Source organism: Monodon monoceros, unplaced genomic scaffold, assembly GCF_005190385.1.
Source record: "Monodon monoceros isolate NGI ecotype Baffin Bay Population unplaced genomic scaffold, NGI_Narwhal_1 Super_Scaffold_2, whole genome shotgun sequence".
NCBI lineage: Eukaryota > Metazoa > Chordata > Mammalia > Artiodactyla > Monodontidae > Monodon > Monodon monoceros.
In genome coordinates this window covers 49751137-49775144 of record NW_021703776.1, presented here as the reverse complement: position 1 = coordinate 49775144, position 24008 = coordinate 49751137, and the positions used below count along the sequence as shown (strand labels likewise).

The following is a 24008-nucleotide window of genomic DNA, read 5'->3' as shown; positions in this document are numbered from 1 at the left end:
AGTGAATGAACTTGTCTAGAACTTGTCCCTGAAATCCTTGTTTTTAAGAGGCACTCAGGTAATTATGATGCAGGGGGTTCAAGAACTATAATACTTTGAGAAATACTAGCTTATACCAAATAAACATTTTTAACTAAGTCTTTTAAAAACATGTTGAGAAATGTTCAGAGATTACAAAAAAAAAATTTAAGTAACAGTGTTACATATGCTTTAAGTAGAAAACACATTTTCTTTATTCAAATCATGTGACTTTCTGTACATTTTGAAATGACACACAAAGTCATAGCAAAGCTATATTTTAATTTCATCATATTCCACTCTAAATTCTGTACCATTTACCAAAAATAACTTTTTATAAAGCTTACTGTTTTGTCTAATATTATACAGACTATCAATCTACACATTTTTGTGTGTTTCTCCTAAAAATTAGATTACCTTATTAGGATATTATATAAAACTAATTGGTATATTACACACCAAACATAAGTACAGATTCTGTACAATGTAATAGTATACATATATATTACAAGAGACTAAATGCCTTGTTAAAAGTAATAGTTTAAGAAATCTTTCATGGAAAAAATCTATATCACAAAATGTGGTGGCTTAAGTATCAGTTGCTTTCCTCTCATGAATTTCTTTCGGTGGGCATTAACTGTCCATTTAGCTTCATTAGTAGTTTTACCACAAGGCCAGCCTACAAAGTAAAATACGTTGACAATAAATTTGAAACATGTAAGAATGTGTAAATGACATACATGGCAGTGGACAGACAGTTCTCTATGTATTTGAAAAGGAACTTTTCATTGTTATAAGACTACAATAAATTATTCAGATAAGTTTCTGGCTTTGCTTAGGAAAGGCCTGCCTTTTTACCTTGGTCTTAAATATGTTAACTTCATGTTAGAGGTTTTCCTTAAAGTAAAATGGACTGTCATTTTTAAAAAAAGAAATAACTTTATTAATACAGTAGAGTTTATTACTAGAAGTCCAGAATAACTGATTAGGTACTTACCTGTTTTGTATGTACTATAAAGCTCATTTTATATTCCATACTATGGATCTGAAAACATGTATCAGCATCTCCCAACTGCCACATAAAACAACCATACTTAAGACTGATGAGTAAAGCCTGCAACATAATTAGAAATCATTATATTGAAATATTTATTAAAAACAACACCCATCTTCTCTTACTATCTACACCTATCTAGACAGGTCTAAACACAGTGGTTTTGACAGTTAGAATAAAACTTGTTCAAAGTGCCCACACTAACTTCACACAGCCTGCAGTACAGAGCCACATATATGGTAGACTCTTAGAAGACTGCCTTGAACAATGATATTCTTCTTATCAGAATGACAAATTTTTTTTTTTTTTTTGCGGTACGTGGGCCTCTCACTGTTGTGGCCTCTCCCGCTGCGGAGCACAGGCTCCAGACCCGCAGGCTCAGCAGCCATGGCTCACGGGCCCAGCCGCTCCGCGGCATGTGAGATCTTCCCGGACCAGAGCACGAACCAGTGTCCCCTGCATCGGCAGGCGGGCTCTCAACCACCGCGCCACCAGGGAAGCCCAACAAAATTATTTAAAGATGCCCATTCTGTGCTATGTATTTGTATATGTGTACACAGAAAGAAGTATTATTCAGCCATGAGAAATAAGGAAATCCTATCATTTGCAACAGCATGGATGGAACTGGAGGGCATTATGCTAAGTGAAATAAGCCAAAGAAAGACAAATACCATAGGATACCACTTATATGTGGAATCTAAAAAAGCCAAACTCACAGAAACAGGAAGTAGAATGGTGGTTACCAGGGGCTGGTGGGTGGTGGAAATTAAGATGTTGGTCAAAGTAGTACAAACTTTCAGTTATAAGTTCTGGGGATCTAATGTGGGGCATGATGATTATAGTTAGCAGTACTGTACTATATGCTTGAAAGTTGCTAAGAGAGTAGATCTTAAATGTTCTCACCAGAAAAAAGAAACTGTAATTATGCAATGTGATAGAGGTGTCGGCTAATGCTATTGTGGTAACCATTTTGAAACAGATAAGTGTATCAAATCAACATATTGTACACCTTAAACTTACCCAATGATGGGGGAAAAAAAAAAAGATGCCCATTCTATCAGTGGCTTTCAAGAAAATTAAGTGTACTGCAAGTTTTTACTTTCTGCATCTTAAAAACAATTCCTTTTACTATTGATATATTCAGTACCTTTTGAATATTCATATAGTACTTTCAGATCTGAAATTTATGTAATAGGGTAACATGTCAATTTAGGCAATTTCATATCACTGAAAATAAGTACGCTGATATATTTATTGTAAATATAAGCATTATTTAAAAAAATCAATAATATATCCTTCATATATTCAACAGAACTATTTAAAACCAATTACAGTACCCTATTCCTACATGTTGTAACATAATGGTATATTTAAATAGGAATCCAATATATTCTTTGGATTATTTAAAAAACAATTATCTCCTAGTAGTAACTTACATTTTCTTACCCTAAAAATATATTCTTTGTATACACATATACAAAGAAAGTGTTCATGCCATCCTTTAAAATAAGTATGTTGAGAAACATTACCTCTCTATGACTAGCAGTTCTTAACATAATGATTGTAAATAATAAACTAAGGATATGCCAGAAAGGTAATGGTTTAGGGCATTCTGAAAGGTTCTGTAAGTGAAATGTAATATAATTAATTTACATGAGTGTATACCACTTATAATGGGAAAATAATAACATCTTGCTTTAAAATAGCTATACTTATAAAATATAACTTATAGACAGGATCTACTAAAATAGCTATTTACCAAAGTACACAATGAAACACTGAGTCAAGATATCATAAAACTTTAAACTGTCTATCTTTTGGATCAGTGACTTGAAACTTCTTTAATCAAGAGACAGGAAACTGTCCATTTAATGTCCTCAAAACAGTTTAATATACAGAAAAAAAATACATCTGTGGTATAGCAACTCCTCGATTACATGAAGGTCAAATGACCAACAAAAGCACTGAAGCCATAAGTTAAAAATAAAGGTTTTGTTTTTAAAGGACAGTGTGCAGGGAGAAAGGAATTCTTGAGAAATCCACAATAATGAAAACGGTTGAATGGAGTTGAAGAGCCCACATGGCTGTTTTGAGAGACCAGTCTGCTCTAGAAGGAAAAAGTAGCTCTCATTAGGAGGTAAAACCTACAAAGGGGAAGGTGCTTAGTGAAGGAAGTCAAAAAGTAAGAGAAATGACAGGGATAGTTGAGAGCAGAAAAGGGAAACCATGTAAGTCAGAAGTAGACATAGCCAACCAGGACACACAGGAGAAATAGTGATGTTGACAAGTGACCATGAACAATGGCACTATATGGGTATTTAAAGAACCAGTTTTATTTCAGAAGGGCATTATGGTCTACATAAATTGACATCAGCAAAGGGTAATCTATTGCCTGGATGTAGCAGTGGTATTAAGGCTGAAGATATATCAGCAAGTACAGTTCAGTTATGAAGACTGTAATGCTTTCACTATAGTAAAACATTGAACTGTAACACTGCATTTACCTATTCGATAGTGCCTACATTTTATGTAAGTAGAAAGATAGGTCTCTGATGAGTATATGAAACTGGCTGAGCTGTATTTTCTGAGGGGCAACTTTTATTATTCCAAACAATAACAAAATATAGAAGGCAGAAGTAATTGAGATTAAAAAAAACAACACAGCTGTATTCTATGGCTTTTCCTGAGATTTAATCTCTGAGGCTAATGTATCCCATATGTAGACTTTTAAATGCAAATGAAAGTATGTTTGCAGATGAAGATGTTAATTTAAGCAAGCTTGTCATATTCAACCCTAGCAGATTTGGTCAATCTAAGACAACTGAGGACGAGCTGATTGTTCCTATCTTAGATCGTTTGAAAATGTAATTATCTTAGAGCTTTTATAGGTGCCATAAATTTATCAGTAGCTTACAGAACACAAGGTAATGATTATGTGGACAGAAAACATTGTTACCCTTGGTTTCGATCACCTTTTTATATGCCCAATGACAGCATTTCTATTTATATTTCTAGAAAAAGCAGATTCTTAATAACACTATCATCCTCTGCCTGTTACTGCTATCTCACTCACTCAATTCCTGGACCAGAATATTATTCATAATATGAAATGTTATATTACTGAAACATCATTTGAACACTATATAAAACTTTTCATTGTTGCCTAAATTTGGAATGCTCCCAAAAGTCAAACATAAAATATAGTTTAGAGAAAAGGCTCAGTGTTATGCCCACAGTATCACCATCCAGTTCGATGAAGAAGAATTTGCAGATATTTGTATAAAATGCTCTGAAATAGCAGAGGAAAAATTTCTTGAAATGACAAGGGGAATTTCTCCTTCATTTCTTTAGTACAACAGGAATAGAAAAAGTAGTTACAAGCTAATAAGAAGCAGCTTATTTTGTATGAGTAAAATAGTCTAAATAGAAAATGATAAGCAAATGACTCCAAAGCAAGCAGATATCAGAGACTTCAAAAAATCAAGTTCCAAGTCAGTCACTGCCCTATGTCCCTGCATATTCTTTATCTCCATTCACAGGCATTTCTAACAGTATGGGAAAATAACTGTTGCCCATAATGATGATCCTGAGTTATCAGGAAATAACTAAACTACAATTGGGATACTTTCAGAAGGTATGTGATTACATAATAAAGACTTACAAAAATGATGAAAAAAGTTAGGTTTACAATGAAATTCCCTAATCTAAAACGCCTTTTAAAAATGCGTAAGCTCAGTTACTTAAGCTGATTTGGAAAATAGTCTATTCATGACATATCTGAATGAACAAAATAGATTTTTATCTGCTTCCTATTACTAACTAGAAAGCTGTTTATCCTGTGAAATGTGTTAAATATGCTAAAAGTAATTGATAACCCCATATTTATATTATCATGACTTTGATTAGAAAAAGGGGCACAATACAGTAATAAGCCTCTGATTGAAAAGCTCTGAAGTAGGGGCGGCCAGATCAAGATGGTGGAAAAGTGGGGCTTCCCTGGTGGTGCAGTGGTTGAGAGTCCACCTGACGATGCAGGGGACGCGGGTTCGTGCCCCGGTCTGGGAAGATCCCACATGCCTGTGCTCCGCAGCGGGAGAGGCCACAACAGTGAGAGGCCCGCGTACCGCAAACAAACAAACAAAAAAGATGGTGGAATAGAAAACCTCTGAACAGTTCTAACAGGTATTCACAGTCCCATCCACACTTCCTCTTGCCCCCCAAAATGTTCTTATAACTTATTCTAATTTGCAAAATGAACCACTTGTGTCAGATATTATATTTCCTTTTTTAAATCTGTATTTTTTTCATTTAAATCTAATTTTTAGAATAGGTAATACATTCACAGTTAAAAAAAATTTTTTTAAGTTGCAAAATGCTATATAATGAAAAGTCTCCCTTCTACTCTTATTCCCAGTTACATGGTTCCCCCCCTCTAAAGGCCTTAAGAGACATTTTATGCATACAAAAGCAATACTTATGCAAATATAGTATTCACTTCCCCCCATTTTTTGAGGTATAATTGACATATAACATTATATTAGTTTCAGGTATACAACATAATGATTCAATATTTATATATATTGCAAAATGATCACCACAATAAGTATCGTTAACATCCATCACCATACATAGTTACAACTTTCTTTTTCTTGTGATGAGGAATTTTAAGATCTATTCCCTTAGCAACTTTCAAATATGCAATACAGTATTATTAACTATGGTCACCATGCTCTATACTACATCCCCATGACTTATTTATTTTACAGCTGGAAGTTTGTACCTTTTGACCCCTTTTACCCATTTTGCCCATCTCCCAACTCCCTGCCTTTGGCAACCACCAGTCTGTTCAAAATTTGTATCTATGAGCTTGTTTTTTTTTTAAAAAAGATTCCACATATAAATAGTGAAATCATATAGTATTTATCTTTGTCTGACTTATTTCACTAGGCATAATGCCCTCAAGGTCCATCCATATTGTTGCAAATGAAAGACTTCATTCTTTTTAATGGCTGATTAATATTCCATTGTATATATTTACACATTTTCTTTAGCCATTCATCCACTGATGGACACTTAGGTTGTTTATCTTGGCCATTGTAAATAATGTTTCAATGAACAGGGATGTGCATGTATCTTTTTGTGTTACTGTTTCTGTTTTCTTCGGATAAATACCCATTTCCACCCATTTTTACATGAATGGTAGCATATTACATATGGTTCAGCACCAAATATATCTTAGAGATCATTCCACAGAAAAATATTCTTCATTCTTTTATATGGCTGCAAGGTATTTCAATGTTACAATTAATATGTTAACTCCCTATTGATAATCATTTCGTTTTCACCCCCCTATCCTTTGCTATTATAAATGAATGAAATTGTTCATGTAGGCTAGTACTGTTATTTTAGATATTACATAACGTGACTGGTCAAAAACAGCTGAAAAGATGAAAATCTACCTTAGTTTCCATATTGAGAAGATGAAGTCCTTTTATATTCACACCTACATACACAGGGATGACTTTATGATTACTGGGGCTTGCCTTTGTAAATATCTGTCCAATGAAAAAAGCTGCTCCGTATGTAGGAATTTCCCAACAATTCTGTAAGAACATGCGCTGTAGGTGATGCATTTCTTTACTGACACCTTCACTTGTACTAAGATTCTAAAAACAAAGTAAAATAAACAGATGTGAAAGGAGAATGTACCTTTGATAATCCAAAGAGGTCAACTAAACAGTTTCTAAAATCAAGGCTATCCCAAAGACAAATAAAATTGTGTGACATTATCCCAAAGGCAGTTTTTTCTTTTGAGATCTTATATTAAAAAAAAAGAAATATCAAGGTCTAAAAATAATGTTTATCTATTCTATTACATTTTTAAGTGCCTCATGGATAGAGATAGTGTATTATCTCATGTTTTTTTAATCTCTAGCACTTACCACAGTATCCAGCATACAGACGGTATTCAGTAAAAGATTCTACATTATTAAAAATAAAACTATTTTGCTCCTTTTCCTTTCAGGCATGTGAACTATAAGATCCTTATTTAATTTCAAGAATAAAATGTACCTATGTTTAAAACATATTAATAATACTAACAAAATTTCAACTAGGCTATAAAATGTCTTTTTATTTCTATTTAACAGCTTACCTTGTATTCATGAAGTATTCGGTTTGTCCAGTGAGGTGCCTTACTTTTCAATTTGGTAATAGGTACAATGGATTTTAGATTTTCTTCACTGTAAGAAAATACACCAACATCTTTTAAATAAATCATCTTTAGTAGCTACAGTAATATAATCAATTACACATGTAAATGGCTTTAATTAATATGATTTTTGAGCTGAAAAATATTATATTGTAACATATCAGAGAACTCTCAACATTTTAAGCAAAAAGTCACGATCCTAATATTGCTCAATTTAGAGAAATGTTTCTTCTTTCAGTAGCCACAAAATATTTTTGAATATTGAAAACTACAATAAACAAACTTTAGATGTGCTAAAACCTCAATGTTTTCTCTCAACATGAAACGTGAACTAGTTTTTGTGGTGGTATATGGTAAAATGCATCTGCCTTGTAACATTTTTTCTACTAATCCAAGTCAGGTTTTAGTGAACTTATTTAAACATACAGTAAAGAAAGATAAAGCTAACAAGTATAAGGCATATCAAACTATATTCAAATATAAGAAAAAGAACTTTGGAGAGAGTGTAACGTAAAGAATGCTTTACTTTTTTTTTTTTCTCATTCCATGCCTTATATTATTTAATTCCAAACCAACGTCTAAATAGTTCTTAGTAACGTAATATTTCTAAATTTTCTTGGTTAAACTGAACCTTGGGTATAGCACAAGACCATGAATTGTATTAAATACTTACTTTAGGAAACCTTGCTTGTGTTTCTTACTCTCATAATTTCCATAAACTATCTGCAACAGTAGACTTGCCAATGTTATCAGTTTAGCATCAGGAGCCGTATAAAAGCCCTTCAATAAATTATATCTGGCTTCATCAAAGAGAATAAGAATAGCTAATGGGTCTTCAATCTTAAAAGAAAAAGCATAATTTGGTTATTAGGTCACAATTTCCTGTTATAAATGTACAACTTGCCACTATCTAATATGAAAAAGCAAAAGCTATGTAATTTCATATAAATAAGCTGTTATTGTTTTAGAGCAGAGGTTGACAATTTTTTTCTATTAAAGCCCAGATAGTAATATTTTAAGCTTTGTGAGTCAGATAGTCTGTTAGAATGACTCAACTCTGCTATTGTAGCACAAAAGCAGCTATAGACAATACATCTACAAATGTTGGAGTTCTACTAAAACTTTTTATATTGATTCTGAAATTTGAATTTCATGAAATGTTCACATGACATGAAATATTCTTTTGAATTTTTTTCAACCATTAATAGCTTGCAGGATATACAAAAGTAGGCAACAGGTCAGATACAGCAATAGGCCATAGGTTGCTAACCTCTGATTCACAGTTCAATAAAATTATCATCAGTTTATGGATATGAGTGTGTATAACTTATAGTACAATTTTACTTAAACTCTTTATATTCCTCAAACATTCTTCTACAGTCTGTGCTTCACCCAATACAGTAATGAACCTCAAAGAAGATAAAAGGAAGTATTAACTCCCAGAAGGACACATGAAGTTTGAAAAAAGCTTAACATTTTTTATTTGACTAAAAAATATTCAGTACTTTGCACTTTCAAATAACACTAAAGGAGAGCATACTTTTTTAAGTTTTGAAAACTTTAAAGTTTCACTTTATCTGATAAGATTAACAAACATTGAAAAATGCCAGCCTAAAGAATACATTTCTACTTGGAAATAATCACCAATTATAGAGATTCTGAATGAATACTTAGTATGTTTCCAAATATGATTCAAAATGACCCAAATTCCTTATGGCAAAAGAAATGTTGTCATACTAACTAAAATAATATAATACTCCATATATTGATAATATTAAAAAAACTGAAACAGAATTTCATGGGGAAAAAAAGATAAGGGGATTGCTCTAGACTAAAGGAGACTTAAAGAGACAGTAATCAAATGCAAAGCATGAACGCTGACTAGCTCCTTCAGTTGGGAGTTAAAAGAGACTGAAAAATTGGGGGGAAATTTGAATATGGGTCTGATATTAGAGGTTATTATGGAAACATTAATTTTATTAGGGTGAAAGTGGTACTGTACTATGTAAGTACATCCTTGTTCTTAGAAGATGCATGTTAAAATATTTAGGGATGAAGTGCCAGGATGTCTGCAACTCAATTTTAAATGGTTCACAACCAAAAGAGAGGAAAGATGAAACAAATGTAGCAAAATGTTAACAATTAGTGAATTTAATGAATGGTATATGATGGTATGAAGTTTATTACTTTTTCAACTTTCCTATGGGTTTTTAATTTCTCAAAATAATTGTTGGGAAAAAATGAAAGAAAACATTTTTCTAATAAAAATTGACTTAAAGAATTTGAAGAGTTTGAATAGAGAATAATTATAATTCCTCATAGTGTGTTCAGTGACTATTAGTCAACAATTGTTCTTTTTAAATGAAAGCAGGCTCTTTTCATCCTAAAAGAATAATCCTAACCAAAAAAATACAATTCTTCTATTTTTCAGGTGGTAAAAATAGGAATTTTTCAATTACACAATGAGTGAAAAAGAACGCAACCACTTTATCAGATGATCGTGATATTCTGATTCACCTTAAGTACTCACTAAGCCTTGCTTCTTTTCACTTGAACCTACTTTGTATTATTTGTAACATAATATGCAATTAATTAATATCCGAGTATTATCATTATTGCTCTTTCTCTACCAGCCAACTTTAAAAATTTTACTTAGAAAGAAGACAGGCTGAGTATATTTAGATTATTTGCAAATTTCATACATCTATTACATTTTAAGAACTGCTAACAAAGTTTGCCATTTTAACTATTTTTAACTATAGAATTTAGTGGCATTAATTACATTCACAATGTTGTGAATAATCACAACTATTTCCATATTTTCATTGACCAAACAGAAACTCTGTAACCATTAAGTCCTCATTCTCTCCCCTATCACACTAATATACTTTCTGTTTATGGTATCTATTCTAGATATTTATTTACGATAAGTAGAATCAAACAGTATTTGTCCTTTTGTGTATGGCTTATTTCACCTAGCATGTTTTCAAGGTTCATCCATGTTACAACATGTATCAAAACTTCATTCCTTTTTATGGCTGAATAATATTCCATTTCCTTCATCCATTTATCTGTTGATGAACACTTAGCTTGTGTCCACCTTTTTGTTTATTATGAATAATGCTGTTAAGAATGCTGGAATACAAGTATCTGTTTGAGTTCTTGTTTCCTTTAGGTATATACCTAGGAGTGGAATTGCTGGATCAAATGGTAATTCTATGCTTAGTTTTTGGAAGAACCACTCAACTATTTTCCACAGCAGCCGCACCATTTTACACTCCTACCTACAACATACAAGGGTTCCAATTTCTCTATGTCTTCATCAAAACTCAACATCTTCTTTTATAAATTTTTATTATTACAACCATCCTAGTAGGTGTGAAGTGGTTTCTCATTGTGTTTTGATTTGCATTTCCTTAATGACTGATAATGCTGAGCGTCTTCGCATGTGCTTGTTGGCCACTTATATATCTTTACTGGAGAAATGATATTTAAGTCCTTTACCCAATTTAATTGGGTTGTCTTTTCATTGTGGAGTTGTAGTTCTTTTAATATTCTGGATAGTAAACACTTATCAGATTTATGATTTGCAAATATTTTCTTGCATTCTCTAGCTTGTCTTTTTCTTGACAATGTCCTTTGATTTACAAGTGCTTTTAATTTTGATGAAGTCTCATTTAACGATTTTTTTCTTTTGTTACTCATGTTTTTGGTGTCATATCTAAAACTCCAAGGCCAAATCTAAGGTCATGAAGACTACCCATATATTTTGTCCTAAGAGTTTTATGGTTTTGGCTTTTATATTTAGGTTATTGATACACTGAGTCAATTTCTGATGTGGTGTGAGATCAGGGTCTAATTTTATACTTTTTGCATATGAATTTCCAGTTGTCCCAGCATCATCTGTTGAAGAGACTATGTTTTCTTCATTGGATGCATTTGGCATCCTTGTCAAAAAGCAGTTGGCATGGATATATGGGGTTACTTCAGGACTCTCAATTCTATTCCACTAGTCTATGTCTATCCTTATACCAGTACCACATTGTTTGGATTATTGTAGCTTTGTGGTAAGAAATTTGGAAATGTGAATCCCACAACTTTATTCTTCTTTTTCAAGAATGTTTTGGCTATTCAAGGCCCTTTGCAATGAATTTGGGGATTGCCTTTCCCATTCCTGCAAAAACGTCTGTTGTTAGGGAATTGTGTTGAATTGGTAGATCACTTTGCTTGTATTGATGTCTTAAAAATATTAAGTCTTCTTATCCTTGAACATGGGATGTCTTTCTAGTTACTTATGTCTTCTTTATTTCAGCAATGTTTTTGTAGTTTTCAGTGTACGAGTTTTGCAGCTCTCTTGCTAAATTTATTCCTAGGTATTTTATTCTTTTAGAAGTTATTTTAATGGAGTTTTTAGTTTCCTTTTTTTTGGGGGGGGAGTGTCTGTGGCTGGTTATAGAAACAACTGATTTTCGTGTGTTGAGCTTGTACCCTACAACTTTGCTGAATCCATTTATTAGCCCTAGTAGCTTTTGTGTAGATTCTTTGGAATTTCCTATATACAGGATAATGTCATTTGTGATCAACAGAGACAGTTTTACTTTTTCCTTTCCAATCTGGATGCCTTTCTTTTTTTTTCTTTTCTTTCTTTCCTTTTTTTTGGGCGGTGGTGGTTGGGGGAGTGTGGCTCATTGCTTTGGTTAGAACTTCTAGCTCTTTGTTAAACAGCAGTAGTGAAAGCAGGTATCCTTGTCTTGTTCTTAGGAGGAGTTTTCAGTCTTTCACCACTGAGTATGTTAACTGTGGGTTTTTCATAAATGCCATTTATTACACTGAGGAAGTTCCCATCTATCCTAGTTTTCTGAGAGTTTTACCATGAAAGGCTACTGGATTTTGTCAAATGGCTTTTTTACCTTTAGTTTGATAACAGAAGAGGGACAATATGAATAGTCAGGCATAAAACATTTACCAAGTTTGGACAAGGTCACTGAAATTTTCATGTGCTAAAATTTGTTTAACCATGTCTGTTTAATATTTTCTTGAATAAAGAATCTGGAAATTGTGTATTTTTTCTTCACCAAATTTATGAGAGCCTGGAAATTTTCTTTTTCCCCCAGTTTTCACAGCTACCACTGTATTTAGATTATCACCTAGTTTAACTTGTAACATCTCCCTTAGGTTTCTTCCTTGTCCAGTCGTCCCTCAGATGACATTATTTCACTTCTCCTCTAAAATTTACAGTAATTCAAATCCAAACATAATTGTTTGGGACAGACCTTTTTGTAATCAAATGTAAATTCCATTCTCATTTTTTACTATCTATATAGTTCTCTGTTGAGTCAAAAACAGCTATTTACCGACTGTTGAGAATAACTTTTTAATGTCCCCTTTGTAAATATAATCTTCTCTATCCAGAATGTTTTTTCTGTTCTCCCCTTACACCAATGCATCTCTTTGCTCCTTTGAAACTTATGCAACTGATTAGCCCTTTATTAAGTTTATCTGACACTGTACTCCCTTTCTAACTACTCTAAAATTTTTTTCTACTCTAAAATCTTTCTCCCATCTGGTTGGTAATTCTCTTTAGGATGGATTCTCTATTTCTTTTGTATTCTAAGACAATGGAGGTGGGGAAATGGAAAAACCAACCAGGGGCTTTGTAAGTAGACTGACTCAAACTCTACCACTTAAAACAGGGATGTAAGGATTGAACAGAAAAACAGAAATAAAACCTCCTGTAAAGGAAGAGTACAATTTTTGCCTCTAGTGCTTAAAACAGGAACTCAGTAGATTCTGAACATTTAAATGACTGTAAAAAAGATTTCTGAGCAAACCTTTTTCTCAACTTCCAAAGGAAGTCTCACATCTCTTCTTAGGAAAAGCTGCGGTGTCTCCCTTTGGGGATCCAAATTAGTCAATTCAGCAAGTATTTCTGGCCAGTCACGAACATGTTGCAATGGCTTATGATAAGGCTTGAGTTGAAGGCCTGAAAAACATCTTTCCTTTTATAAATGATAATGTAAAAATGAACCAATTATATCAACACATAGAAACTTTTTATCAAACTCTCTGTACCTAAGTACCGAACACACACAAATTATAGGTCTAAATTTAAATCAATATTGACTTTAATCAACATTACTACCCAATTTGAAGTTAATTGTTTATTAAGAATATAAGAATTATGAGACTAAATCTGAAAATGGATAAAATTTATCAAATATATTTAAGATCCTTAATTCCATGATAGCCTATTTAATGAGAAAATCAGTAGAATTTGGTGTTTAAAAAAATACAATTAAATCACTAGATAACCAATCACAACCACCTCAATGAAATCCCTTATGTATCTGCAATACTTTGTCTGAGAGACAAATCTATAATGACATTGGGTCGAGTTTAAATAACAAAGATCTGATAGAAAACCAATATACAGAAAAAGAAAATCTGTATTATTCTGAGATGAGGTGAGCACTGAAAATAAAGGCAAGTTGGATGAGCACTACGTTTAACAGCATTCAAATCAAATTCATTGCCAAAGAAAAATGTTTTGGTTTTTATCATTTCAAACATTGTACGCGGGCTTCCCTGGTGGCACAGTGGTTGAGCGTACGCCTGCCAATGCAGGGGACGCGGGTTCGTGCCCTGGTCCGGGAGGATCCCACATGCCGCGGAGCGGCTGGGCCCGTGAGCCATGGCCGCTGAGCCTGCGCGTCCGGAGCCTGTGCTCTGCAGCGGGAAAGGCCACAACAGTGAGAGGCCCGCGTACCGCAAAAAAAACAAAACAAAACAAAAAAAAAACCATTGTATGAACAAAGAGGGGCCAGGAGGAAGCAGAGGCTCATCTGTTTCAGCAGTCTGAACATAAACAATCTGTATAAAAGAGAAGAACACTGTCTCATTTGAAAATTTAAAAGTCAATAATAATTGATGCTATACTTAAGTTTACCAACCTACTCTCAAAAAGGAATAATCAGGTTTATACAACAGAATAACAAATTTCTTACTGAGATTTTCTGAACAGATCCAAATAGTGAAATATTGCTGTGTTTCTTGAGAGAGACGCATTCCTTCCATTATCTGCTGCACTGAGGTATTATTTCCATGCTTCAGTTCAACAGAACGGTATGATCCATCCATTCTGTATATTCGAACTTTTTCATACTAGGACAAAGAATGATAATAAATTATGCAGCCTGGTTATAAATTATACATCCCAATACAACAAAATGCTTTAATTTCAACTTCATCTGCTTAAAAACAACTTCAAGTGAGAATCTTCTGGCAGTATTTTATTTACTTATTTTTGCCTTGCCATGTGGCTTGCGGGATCTTACTTCACCAACTAGGGATTGAACCTGCACCCCCCCTGCAGTGGAAGCACAGAGTCCTAACCACTGGACTTTCTAGCGATATTAAAAAAATTTTTTTTTTCATTATTTATATTTTCTAACATGTTTTCCTCTGAATATTCCATGGTCAAATAAGTTTGAGAAACTAAGGCAAATGGGTTTTTTAAAAATATTCAACTTCAAAATCTTCTGAAAGGATATTTTAAAGCCATTAATGTACAATGTAAATATCAAATGGGGGATATAGACTTGGTTAACTAAATCTGGTGTTAGTCAAGTACCTCGTGAGTTTAGTGAGCCACAAATTAGAATGTAGAAATGTGTACCAGCAATAATTTGTCCTAAGAGGAATCTGTGATAAAAGACTTTGCAGATAAAAGTTATGAAACAATGGACCATGAGCCAGTTTCTTTCCTCCTGTTCAGAAAATCCCAGAGAGAAATGATATTCTCAATACATTTTTATTGTTATAGGAAGTAACTGATGCCACCAAACAACTTCCAGGACAGTTCATTTTAGATAAAAGTACCTAATTCCTTTTATACATTCAGATATAAAAATTATATAAGAAATAAAAATGTGGTTTTTTACAAAATCTATTTATTCATTTTTGGCTGTGTTGGGTCTTTGTTGCTGCACACGGGCTTTCCCTAGTTGTGGCAAGAGGGGGTTACTCTTCATTGCAGTACACGGGCTTCAGCAGTTGTGGCTCGCGGGGTCTAGAGCACAGCCTCAGTAGCTGTGGCGCATGGGCTTAGATGCTCCACAGCATGTGGGATCTTCCTGGATCAGGGCTCAAACCCGTGTCCCCTGCATTGGCAGGCAGATTCTTAACCACTGTGCTGCCAGGGAAGTCCCTAAAAATGTGTTTTAACTATACAAATAGAAAACAAATTGCAACGAAGTATAACATAAGGGTGCCTGTACTGCTTATCTATTTCTTTGCTTTTGTCCTGTACTCAGGGAATAGTGTTTTGACAAAAATGTGTATGAATGTGTGTAATTTTCCTTAAAGGCAGAGATCATGTACTGAATAAATAAAGAATACGTATTCTTTATCACATCACTTTCAGCATTTTATGGTGTTAAATTTACAAAAATATTCAACAAATACTCATTGCCTACTTAATAGAAATGTCTGGAAAGGCTCAAACATATGGGTTATACCTGTTGGTATAAAACTTTTATCCTTTATCAGTTGGTATAAATCCTTTTATCTGGTTTTCAAGTTTCCAAACAATTTTTAAACTGATAACAGTTTTAACATCACTATAACTTTCAGGCATAACTGAGATTTTTCTAATTGTCAATTCTTCTCTATTTTAATGTCACTGCTAATTATTTTGTACGTAAGTAGGGGGAAAGGCCAGGTTGAACTGGCAGAATAAAAGACTTAGAAATCTCCTATTTTAACCCATTCATTATCTTGAGGAGGAAGATGAATCTGTAATAGATGACAACTTGCCGAAACTAAATTACCAAATGATGTGTAATATTATTATTGGGTTGGCCAGAAAGTTCGTTCAGGTTTTTCATACATTATAGAAAAACCCGAACGAACTTTTTGGCCAGCCCAATATTTACAAATATATTACTTAGAAGGCCTAAGTAGAGAGAGATGCTCCAATGAACAGGTTAAAATTTGTAATCGGCATACCAAGTATACAGATTACACTGGAAATTAGATTAATTTTAACTGATCGAAAGATTTATTTATGCAGTTTTATTTTGATATGCAAGAATAAATGTCCAAATGTTAGGGATGATAACAAATTTAATACCTATGAAGTCTAACCATGAGGTTTTATAAAAGCAGGAAAGAAGCCATCCATACATTTATATCCTTCCACCCTTGACACAGATCCTCAAATTACTTATCAATTTAAATACAATGCTTGGCTCTAATTAGTATTTATGAAGATAATTCTTACTGGTTTGTTAATGGCTTCCTTCAACAATTTTGCAGCTTCTTCCCAATTATTTTGTTTGTTTTCTTCACAAATATTTAAAGGAGATCTTCCTTGTTGGTCTGTTATGTGCTAGAAATGTGAGGGAAAAAGAAAAGGTTAAAGATAAAAGGCATTACAAATGTACAAATAAGGGAAAATATCACAGTTTCATTACAAAACTATTGTCAAGTGTTAAGTACATATTAAGCAAACTTAGTGCATGCTATACTTAAACATGAACTGCCAAAGATGACTCAAAGCACTAATCAATGTGATTATTGTTTTTCAAAAGTTCTGATTATAGGGCTTCCCTGGTGGCGCAGTGGTTGGGAGTCCGCCTGCCGATGCGGGGGACGTGGGTTTGTGCCCCGGTCCGGGAGGATCCCACATGCCGCGGAGCGGCTGGGCCCATGAGCCATGGCCGCTGAGCCTGTGCGTCCGGAGCCTGTGCTCCGCAGTGGGGGAGGCCACAGCACTTACAGGCCCGCGCACCGCCCCCCCAAAAAAAGTTCTGATTATAGTAACAACAAAGGTTTTGTTAAAGCTTTTTTAAAAAAATTTTATTTATTTAATTTATTTATTTTTGGCTGCGCTGGGTCTTTGTTGCGGTGCACGGGCTTTCTCTAGCTGGGGCGAGTGGGGGCTACTCTTCGTTGTGGTGTGTGGGCTTCCCATTGTGGTGGCCTTTCTTGTTGTAGAGCACGGGCTCTAGGCGTGTGTGCTCAGTAGCTGTGGCTCGCAGGCTCTAGAGCACAAGTTCAGTAGTTGTGGTGAATGGGCTTAGCTGCTCCGCGGCATGTGGGATCTTCCCGGACCAGGGCTCAAACCCCCGTCCCCTGCATTGGCAGGTGGATTCTGAACCACTGCACCACCAGGGAAGCCCCAAAATACTTGTTAGTACAAATTCCAAAATATCCTTTTCCTTCTTAAAGATATTTTTGAGAAAATACACTATAAAGTGAAAAGAGGTTAAATTTTATGTACATTCTGTAGATGCATGGCGGTGGTGGTTCTAAAACAATGTAAATGTACTTAATGCCAATGTACATCTAAAAATAGCTAAAATGGTAAATTTTATGTGAGACATATTTTACTATAATCTAAAAAAGTATGTACAAAAGCAAAGTGTATCATAAATATTACTTATTCTATATAGTAAGTGAAATTTGTTTTTATTTTTCAGCTGACCTCTCAAGTGTATAACTTAACATTTTAGTGTCATTGTTATTCACTGTTTGATCATTAAAAAAAAAAAAAAAAAAGCCTGGAAAATAACTTACTCTGTCAACTTCTGGATGGTTTAGGAGAATCTGTACTATTTCAGCATGTCCTCCTCCAGCAGCAAAATGAAGAGGAGAACTAAGTTGTCCATTTAAAAGGTTTGGATTGCACTTTCCTTTCTCTAACAATATGCGAGTGGCTTCAACTTTTCCATACCTATAAAAAAATAAAACACCTAAAAAGTCACCTGAAATGTTTGAAAAATCCAAATTTTAGACAATATCTAAGATTTTTCTAGGGCAGAGAACAAGCAATGAAGACACAGATGTAATGTTTTCAGTGCTTAGGGATTTCTTATGAATTACTCTGATTCAGTTCAACTGTTTCTATTTCTGATCAACTGGGAGAAAATATAATCTCAAATACAAGATAGAGTAGATGACAGAGAACCACTATCACACAAAATACAATACAAAAGTTATAAATTAGGGAGATAAAATTTTTAGTCAAAATTCTTTTCAGAAGCAGAAAGTAACCCATAAATTTAATGCTTTTTACTCAGCCCTGCCTTTGATTTACAAAATAGGCCCAAAGACGTAATTCTCCACATAGCTGCTGTATGAGGCAATGTGGGAGACACGAAGATATGTTACAATGAACGGTCTCTGCTCTGGTAAAGGCTTATAATGTAATCAGAGAGGAAAACAAAAACATGAGATAAGTTACATAACACTGTAAAATTTAAGTAACAGTTGAGGAGAACAATCAAAAAATATATATTTGTCAAATCATAATAGTATATAATTAATGCTTTAAAAAATGTTGGAAAACGAAGATAAGATTTCAGTCTCAGTTCTGAAAAGTGTTCTGATAGAAGAATAATTTGAACTGGATTTTAAATAGGAAGAAGCTGAAGAGATGCTGAAGAGAAGTAAATATTCTAGATAGTGGGAAAAAGAGTACAAAGAATGTGCGAGACATAGTGAGTCCACCATTTGGTTATAAAGACTTATATAAGGTCGCAATCTAATGCAATGGTGGAAAGGTAATTCATTTTTTGGAAATAAATGGGTAGAAGGGGAAAGGAAATTTGCTTTTAAATATGGTGCATTTGAGGGGAAAATAGCACATCTTTAGAACTAATACGATTTGCTGTCAACTTTCTTCCCCTTCACATACCCTACGGTTTTCCTTCACCCTGAACCTGCTAATTGTATCCTAGCCTTCTTATTCATGACTGTTTGCTCATGTTCTTAGCTATTCTTGAGATGTCCTCTTCCCCCTCCTGACTTTGTTTAGGTTAAGTTCTATTATTTCTCTGAAACAGTTTAAAATCTACCTCCTCTATATTCCCACTACATTTTACCATTTCAGTTTTAGTTTTTAACCTCATTTTATCTACTTTTATAGGGGACCAAAATGTATATATACATTTCTATCAGCCTGGAAGCTCCTTGAAGGTTATGTCTTTGCATTCTCCAAACTGCCTTATGTATATAAAAAAAAAAAGAAAAAAAAAAAGAGTGACTAAATTGTTCAGTTGGCAATTGAAAATGCAGACTTGGTACTCAGGAGGAAGGCAAAGGCTTGAGATATCTAAGAATATGCAAATTCATCCAACTGAGAAGAATTACTGTTAAGGCTGGGAGGAATGGATGAAATCTTTCTGAGAGAATTTTGAGAAAGATGAACATTTTAGAACAAAGAAATGCATCTTGAAAAACACTTTCAGGATAGGAAAAGATACTAGGGGAGCAATTCAAGAAGTAATAATAAAAATAATTAATATAAACATATTTTGTATGATTCTTTAAAGTTTTCAAGGTACTTCCTTATATAATTACTTAATATAATCTTCACAGCAAATTATGATGCAGGCAGAGATATTTCTAGTGCACAGATGAAAAAAATGAAGCTTGTACCAGTTAAGTAACTTGCCCAAGGTCTCATGGTTACCAGCCAGTTAGAATCCAGTTTTCTGAATCGTGGTATAGCTGTTTCCATACTATAAACACATGCTTGGGTCACAGAATGGAGACCCGTATTTCAATAATCATAATAATGGTATCAGTTATATCTTGCATTTGTACTGACCTTTACTATAGCTCCATTATAGCTGTCCTTTCAACTGCAATTTGTTCCTTGAACAAAGGGGTGGTCAACAGCATTTAATGCAGCAGAGCAGGGAAAGAGATTAAAAACTCAGAAAAGGTTAAGAAGGTTCATGAAGAGTGAAAAAGAGAAAGCAGTGTGTGTGGCCCCCTTACCATTGAAGTCTGGCTATGAAAGGAAGGGAATAAACAGGATAGTGGCCAGAAGAGGCAGCAGGTTCAAATTAAGGTTCTTTTTCAAGGAGGGAGAAGAACCATGTATGTTTGAAGACAAGAGGAAAGAAAGTGCAGAAAAGTAGGAAGTGAATTTAATGGGGAACAAGAAGGATTTTTCATGCAAACTCTATGATACAGGAGAGAGATGGGAACAAAAAAACTGATTGGGGTGGAGAAGAAGGACATTTCTGATGGCGTCAACTGTCTTTGAAAATAGGGGGTAAAACTATCTGATGAGAGTAGAGAAAAAAGGTAGTGGAAGTTTAAGTGCTTAAGAGTAGAAAGATTTAGAATAGTTTATAGGGGACCAAAAGGCTGCCAAGATGAATGAGACAAAGACAACACACAACTGGCTACAGTGAAGGCCCAAATGAAATCAGATGGAATAATTTGTAGGGAGCCAAATCATCATAGTTCTAAAATATTCTTTAGCAATGATATGAAGCCTGAAGGTACTATCAGAGAGAGAAGATACTGATTTGAGAGAGGTGAGAAAATATGAGATGTCAGTGAGACTTTTACTGAGTGGCTGACAAGTTACCCATAAGGGGAGAAAGTCAACTTAAATAGTTTTGGAAAATGGTGATTCTAGTAAAGAAAATTTTTAGGCACATGTCATCAATATGAGAATTTTTGAAGCTTGGAGTAATCCTAGGAGTGATTTAATTAAGTGGTCCTCAAAGAGTGATCCAGGAAACTCTTTGATCTCTGAAATCTTTTCAGGGTGTCCTCTTGGTCAAACATATTTTCATAATAATACTAAGATGTTATCTGCCCTTTTCATTATCATTTTCTCATAAGTGTACGATGGAGTTTTCTAGAAGCTACCTGACATGAAAATTGCAGCAAATTAAAGGCAGAATCAGATGTGAGAATCCAACTATCTTCTACAAGGCTAGACAGTAAAAAGATGCAAAAATGTAAAATAATGCTACTTTTCTCATTAATTTTTTTGTTTTTGGAAAATAAGGGCATATTTCATAAAACTTTGTTATTTATGTTAATATATGTTTACTGTTATTTTAAAATGAGTTAAGAAATGCTTAAAATATTTTTCAGTTTAAACTTCTAATATAGTAACACTAGATATACTTCACATAAACCAAAGCTATTTGGGATCCTGTAATTTTGAAGAATGACAAGGAACCCTAACACAAAAGTTTGAGAACCACTGATCTAATAAAACCCCTCATTTTAAAGATGAGAAAACAGAAAAAGATGGGTAAAACATCTTGTCTAAGCTTATAAAGATAGGCCCCAAATCCCAGTCTCTTGATGAGATAGCCCAGTATTCCCCTTCTCAATCCTTGTACCAGTTAGTGAATAAGAGTACATTTCCAAGATAAGGTAATTTTATGTTCTTTACTAAACAGTTAAATCAGTCTTCATTCAAATTCACATGAATCAAATTATCTATCTTATTAAAAGTATTGCAGGACTTTCCTGGTGGCGCAGTGGTTAGGAATCTGCCTGCCAATGCAGGGGACACGGGTTGGAGCCCTGGTCCAGGAGGATCCCACATGCTGTGGAGCAACTGAGCCCGTGCGCCACAACTACTGAGCCTGCACTCTAGAGCCCGCGAGCCAAAACTACTGAGCTCACACGCTACAACTACTGAAGTCCGCGCGCCTAGAGCCCATGCTCCACAACAAGAGAAGCCACCGCAATGAGAAGCCTGCACACCACAATGAAGAGTAGCCCTCGCTCACCACAACTAGAGAAAGCCCGCGCACAGCAACGAAGACCCAATGCAGCCAAAAATAAAAAGTATTGCAAGGTGACCTATACTACTAGTGGTGTATTAAACTTGGTTATTATTTCCAGCTAACAGAAATTAGTTTTATTGAAGGATAAAACTCTTCCTTGGTGTATTGCAGTAATACGACTTTACAAATAAAAGTACAACAGGTAATGAATTTTAGATTCAGACATCAAAATCTTTAAATTTTTATAACACTTTAATAACAGACAACATTTTTTGAGTGCTTATTACTGCCAGGTACCCTTCAAAGCATTTATTTGCATTTTCTCCTCTAATCTGAGGAGAGGCACTAAAATTACGCTCATCTTTTAGATAAAGAAACAGATCCTTAGAGACATTAAGTAATTTGCTAAAGGCCATACTTTTAGGAACTAAAAGTTTCAGTTGGGTCTGAAACGTAGGTACATACCAAAGCACATTAAATACTATACCATACTTCTGTTTTTATGTAATAGGCAGTTGAAAATATTACCATTCTTTTAATAGAGAAGAAAAAAAGGCCCTGCCGCAAAAAGGGCAACAATATAGGCAAATATAAATTTGGGATTCCTAAGCTAAAATTTACTGCCTCTATCTTTTTCAATTCCACAGTGTACTTTCTTGGAGTTTGAACTATATTCTCTACCTCTTTTTGTTTAGCTCAACAAAAAGCATGTGATTTCTTCTGGTACTGCTGCTGCTACCAGTATCTACCAGTAATCTGAAGAAACAACTGTAAGTTCAGTGAAAGAAGATTTAGGGTAACTCTTTCCAAATCTGTGTATAAAAATTCCCTGTAATGGTAAAACAATTAAGAATACATTTATAGAATAAAAGATTATATTTTTAAGGAAACAGAAAAAAAAATTAAGAGCATATTTATTTAATAAAGGAGCATATTTTTAAGGAAACAGCATATTTTTAATGGAGAAAAGATATATATTAAAAGCAACTATATTTAGCTACTAGATCAGAAATATTGATCAATAAGCTATTTGATCACAGTGAAATAAAAAGAGTTTGAGTTGAAAATGATCTAATTAATGTATTTTACATATAGATAATAAACTAAGATGCAGAGAGGTAAAGTAAAGCAGCAGTAACCTTTCTGGCACCAGGGACTGGTTTCGTGGGAGACAATTTTTCCATAGATGGGGGATGGTTCAGGCGGTAGGTAACGCGAGTGACAGGGAGCGGCAGATGAAGCTTCGCTTGCTCGCCTGCAGCTCACTTCTTGCTGTGCGGCCCGGGTGCTAACAGGCCGCGGACAAGTACCGGTCCACAGCCTGGGGGTTGGGGACCTCTGAAGTAAAGTCACTTGCTCAACGTCATGCAGCTAAAAAGTTGTGGACTTTAACAGGCCGTAAATAGTGCAGGCACTTCTTAAACTAGCCAAAGAAGTTCACTTTAAACAGTAAGTCAAAAGCAACTTTCCCATAAGAAATAATGGTAAATAACTTAATTACATCCTTTCTAGAGGACAGGCTACAGCAAATAGTTAACTACTGCTACGAACATAAATTTAAGAACGTAACCCAGGCTGAGGGGAAGAGTTATTATTATGTGAGAAGAGTACCAGAGCAAGAACTACACTGGGCAACTAGTGGAAAGAGCTAACTCCAATCCTGTGAGCTAATCCCTCTCATAAAAAAAAAAAAAAAAAAAAGGAAGGCTTTAATTCTAATGAAAACTTTTGGTGTTTCCTGATACCACAGCTTTCCAAAGAACTAAAAGAATACTTTTCTAACATGATGCAAGGTCAAATCATAAGTAGCTAACACATGTAAATTTTATAAGGATAGGGCTTCCCTGGTGGCACAGTGGTTAAGAATCCGCCTGCCAATGCAGGGGACACAGGTTTAAGCCCTGATCTGGAAAGATCCCACATGCCACGGAGAAACTAAGCCCATGTGCCACAACTACTGAGCCTGAGCTCTAGAGCCTGCAAGCCACAACTACTGAGCCCATATGCCACAACTACTGAAGCCCACGTGCCTAGAGCCCGTGCTCTGCAACAAGAGAAGCCACTGCAATGAGAAGCCTGTGCACTGCATCTAAGAGTAGACCCCACTCACTGCAACCAGAGAAAAGCCTGCATGCAGCAACGAAGACCCAACGCAGCCAAAAATAAAAAATAA

At 34.5% G+C, this 24008-nt stretch overlaps 1 protein-coding gene across 3 annotated transcripts in view; it reads right to left on the bottom strand.

Moving 5' to 3' along the window:
- Positions 1–284: 284 nt before the first annotated feature.
- Positions 285–24008, bottom strand: part of KRIT1 (KRIT1 ankyrin repeat containing) — a 36734-nt gene continuing 13010 nt past the window's right edge. For all 3 annotated transcript variants that reach the window (XM_029234162.1, XM_029234163.1, XM_029234161.1), the window contains 9 exons: positions 17862–18018; positions 16564–16671; positions 14288–14444; positions 13115–13266; positions 7957–8123; positions 7227–7314; positions 6532–6738; positions 1016–1132; positions 285–697 (listed from right to left, as the gene is read on the bottom strand). In XM_029234162.1, the coding sequence (XP_029089995.1) occupies positions 629–697; positions 1016–1132; positions 6532–6738; positions 7227–7314; positions 7957–8123; positions 13115–13266; positions 14288–14444; positions 16564–16671; positions 17862–18018 (1222 nt within the window). In that variant the 3' untranslated portion in view covers positions 285–628. The remainder of the gene's footprint in view (positions 698–1015; positions 1133–6531; positions 6739–7226; positions 7315–7956; positions 8124–13114; positions 13267–14287; positions 14445–16563; positions 16672–17861; positions 18019–24008) is intronic.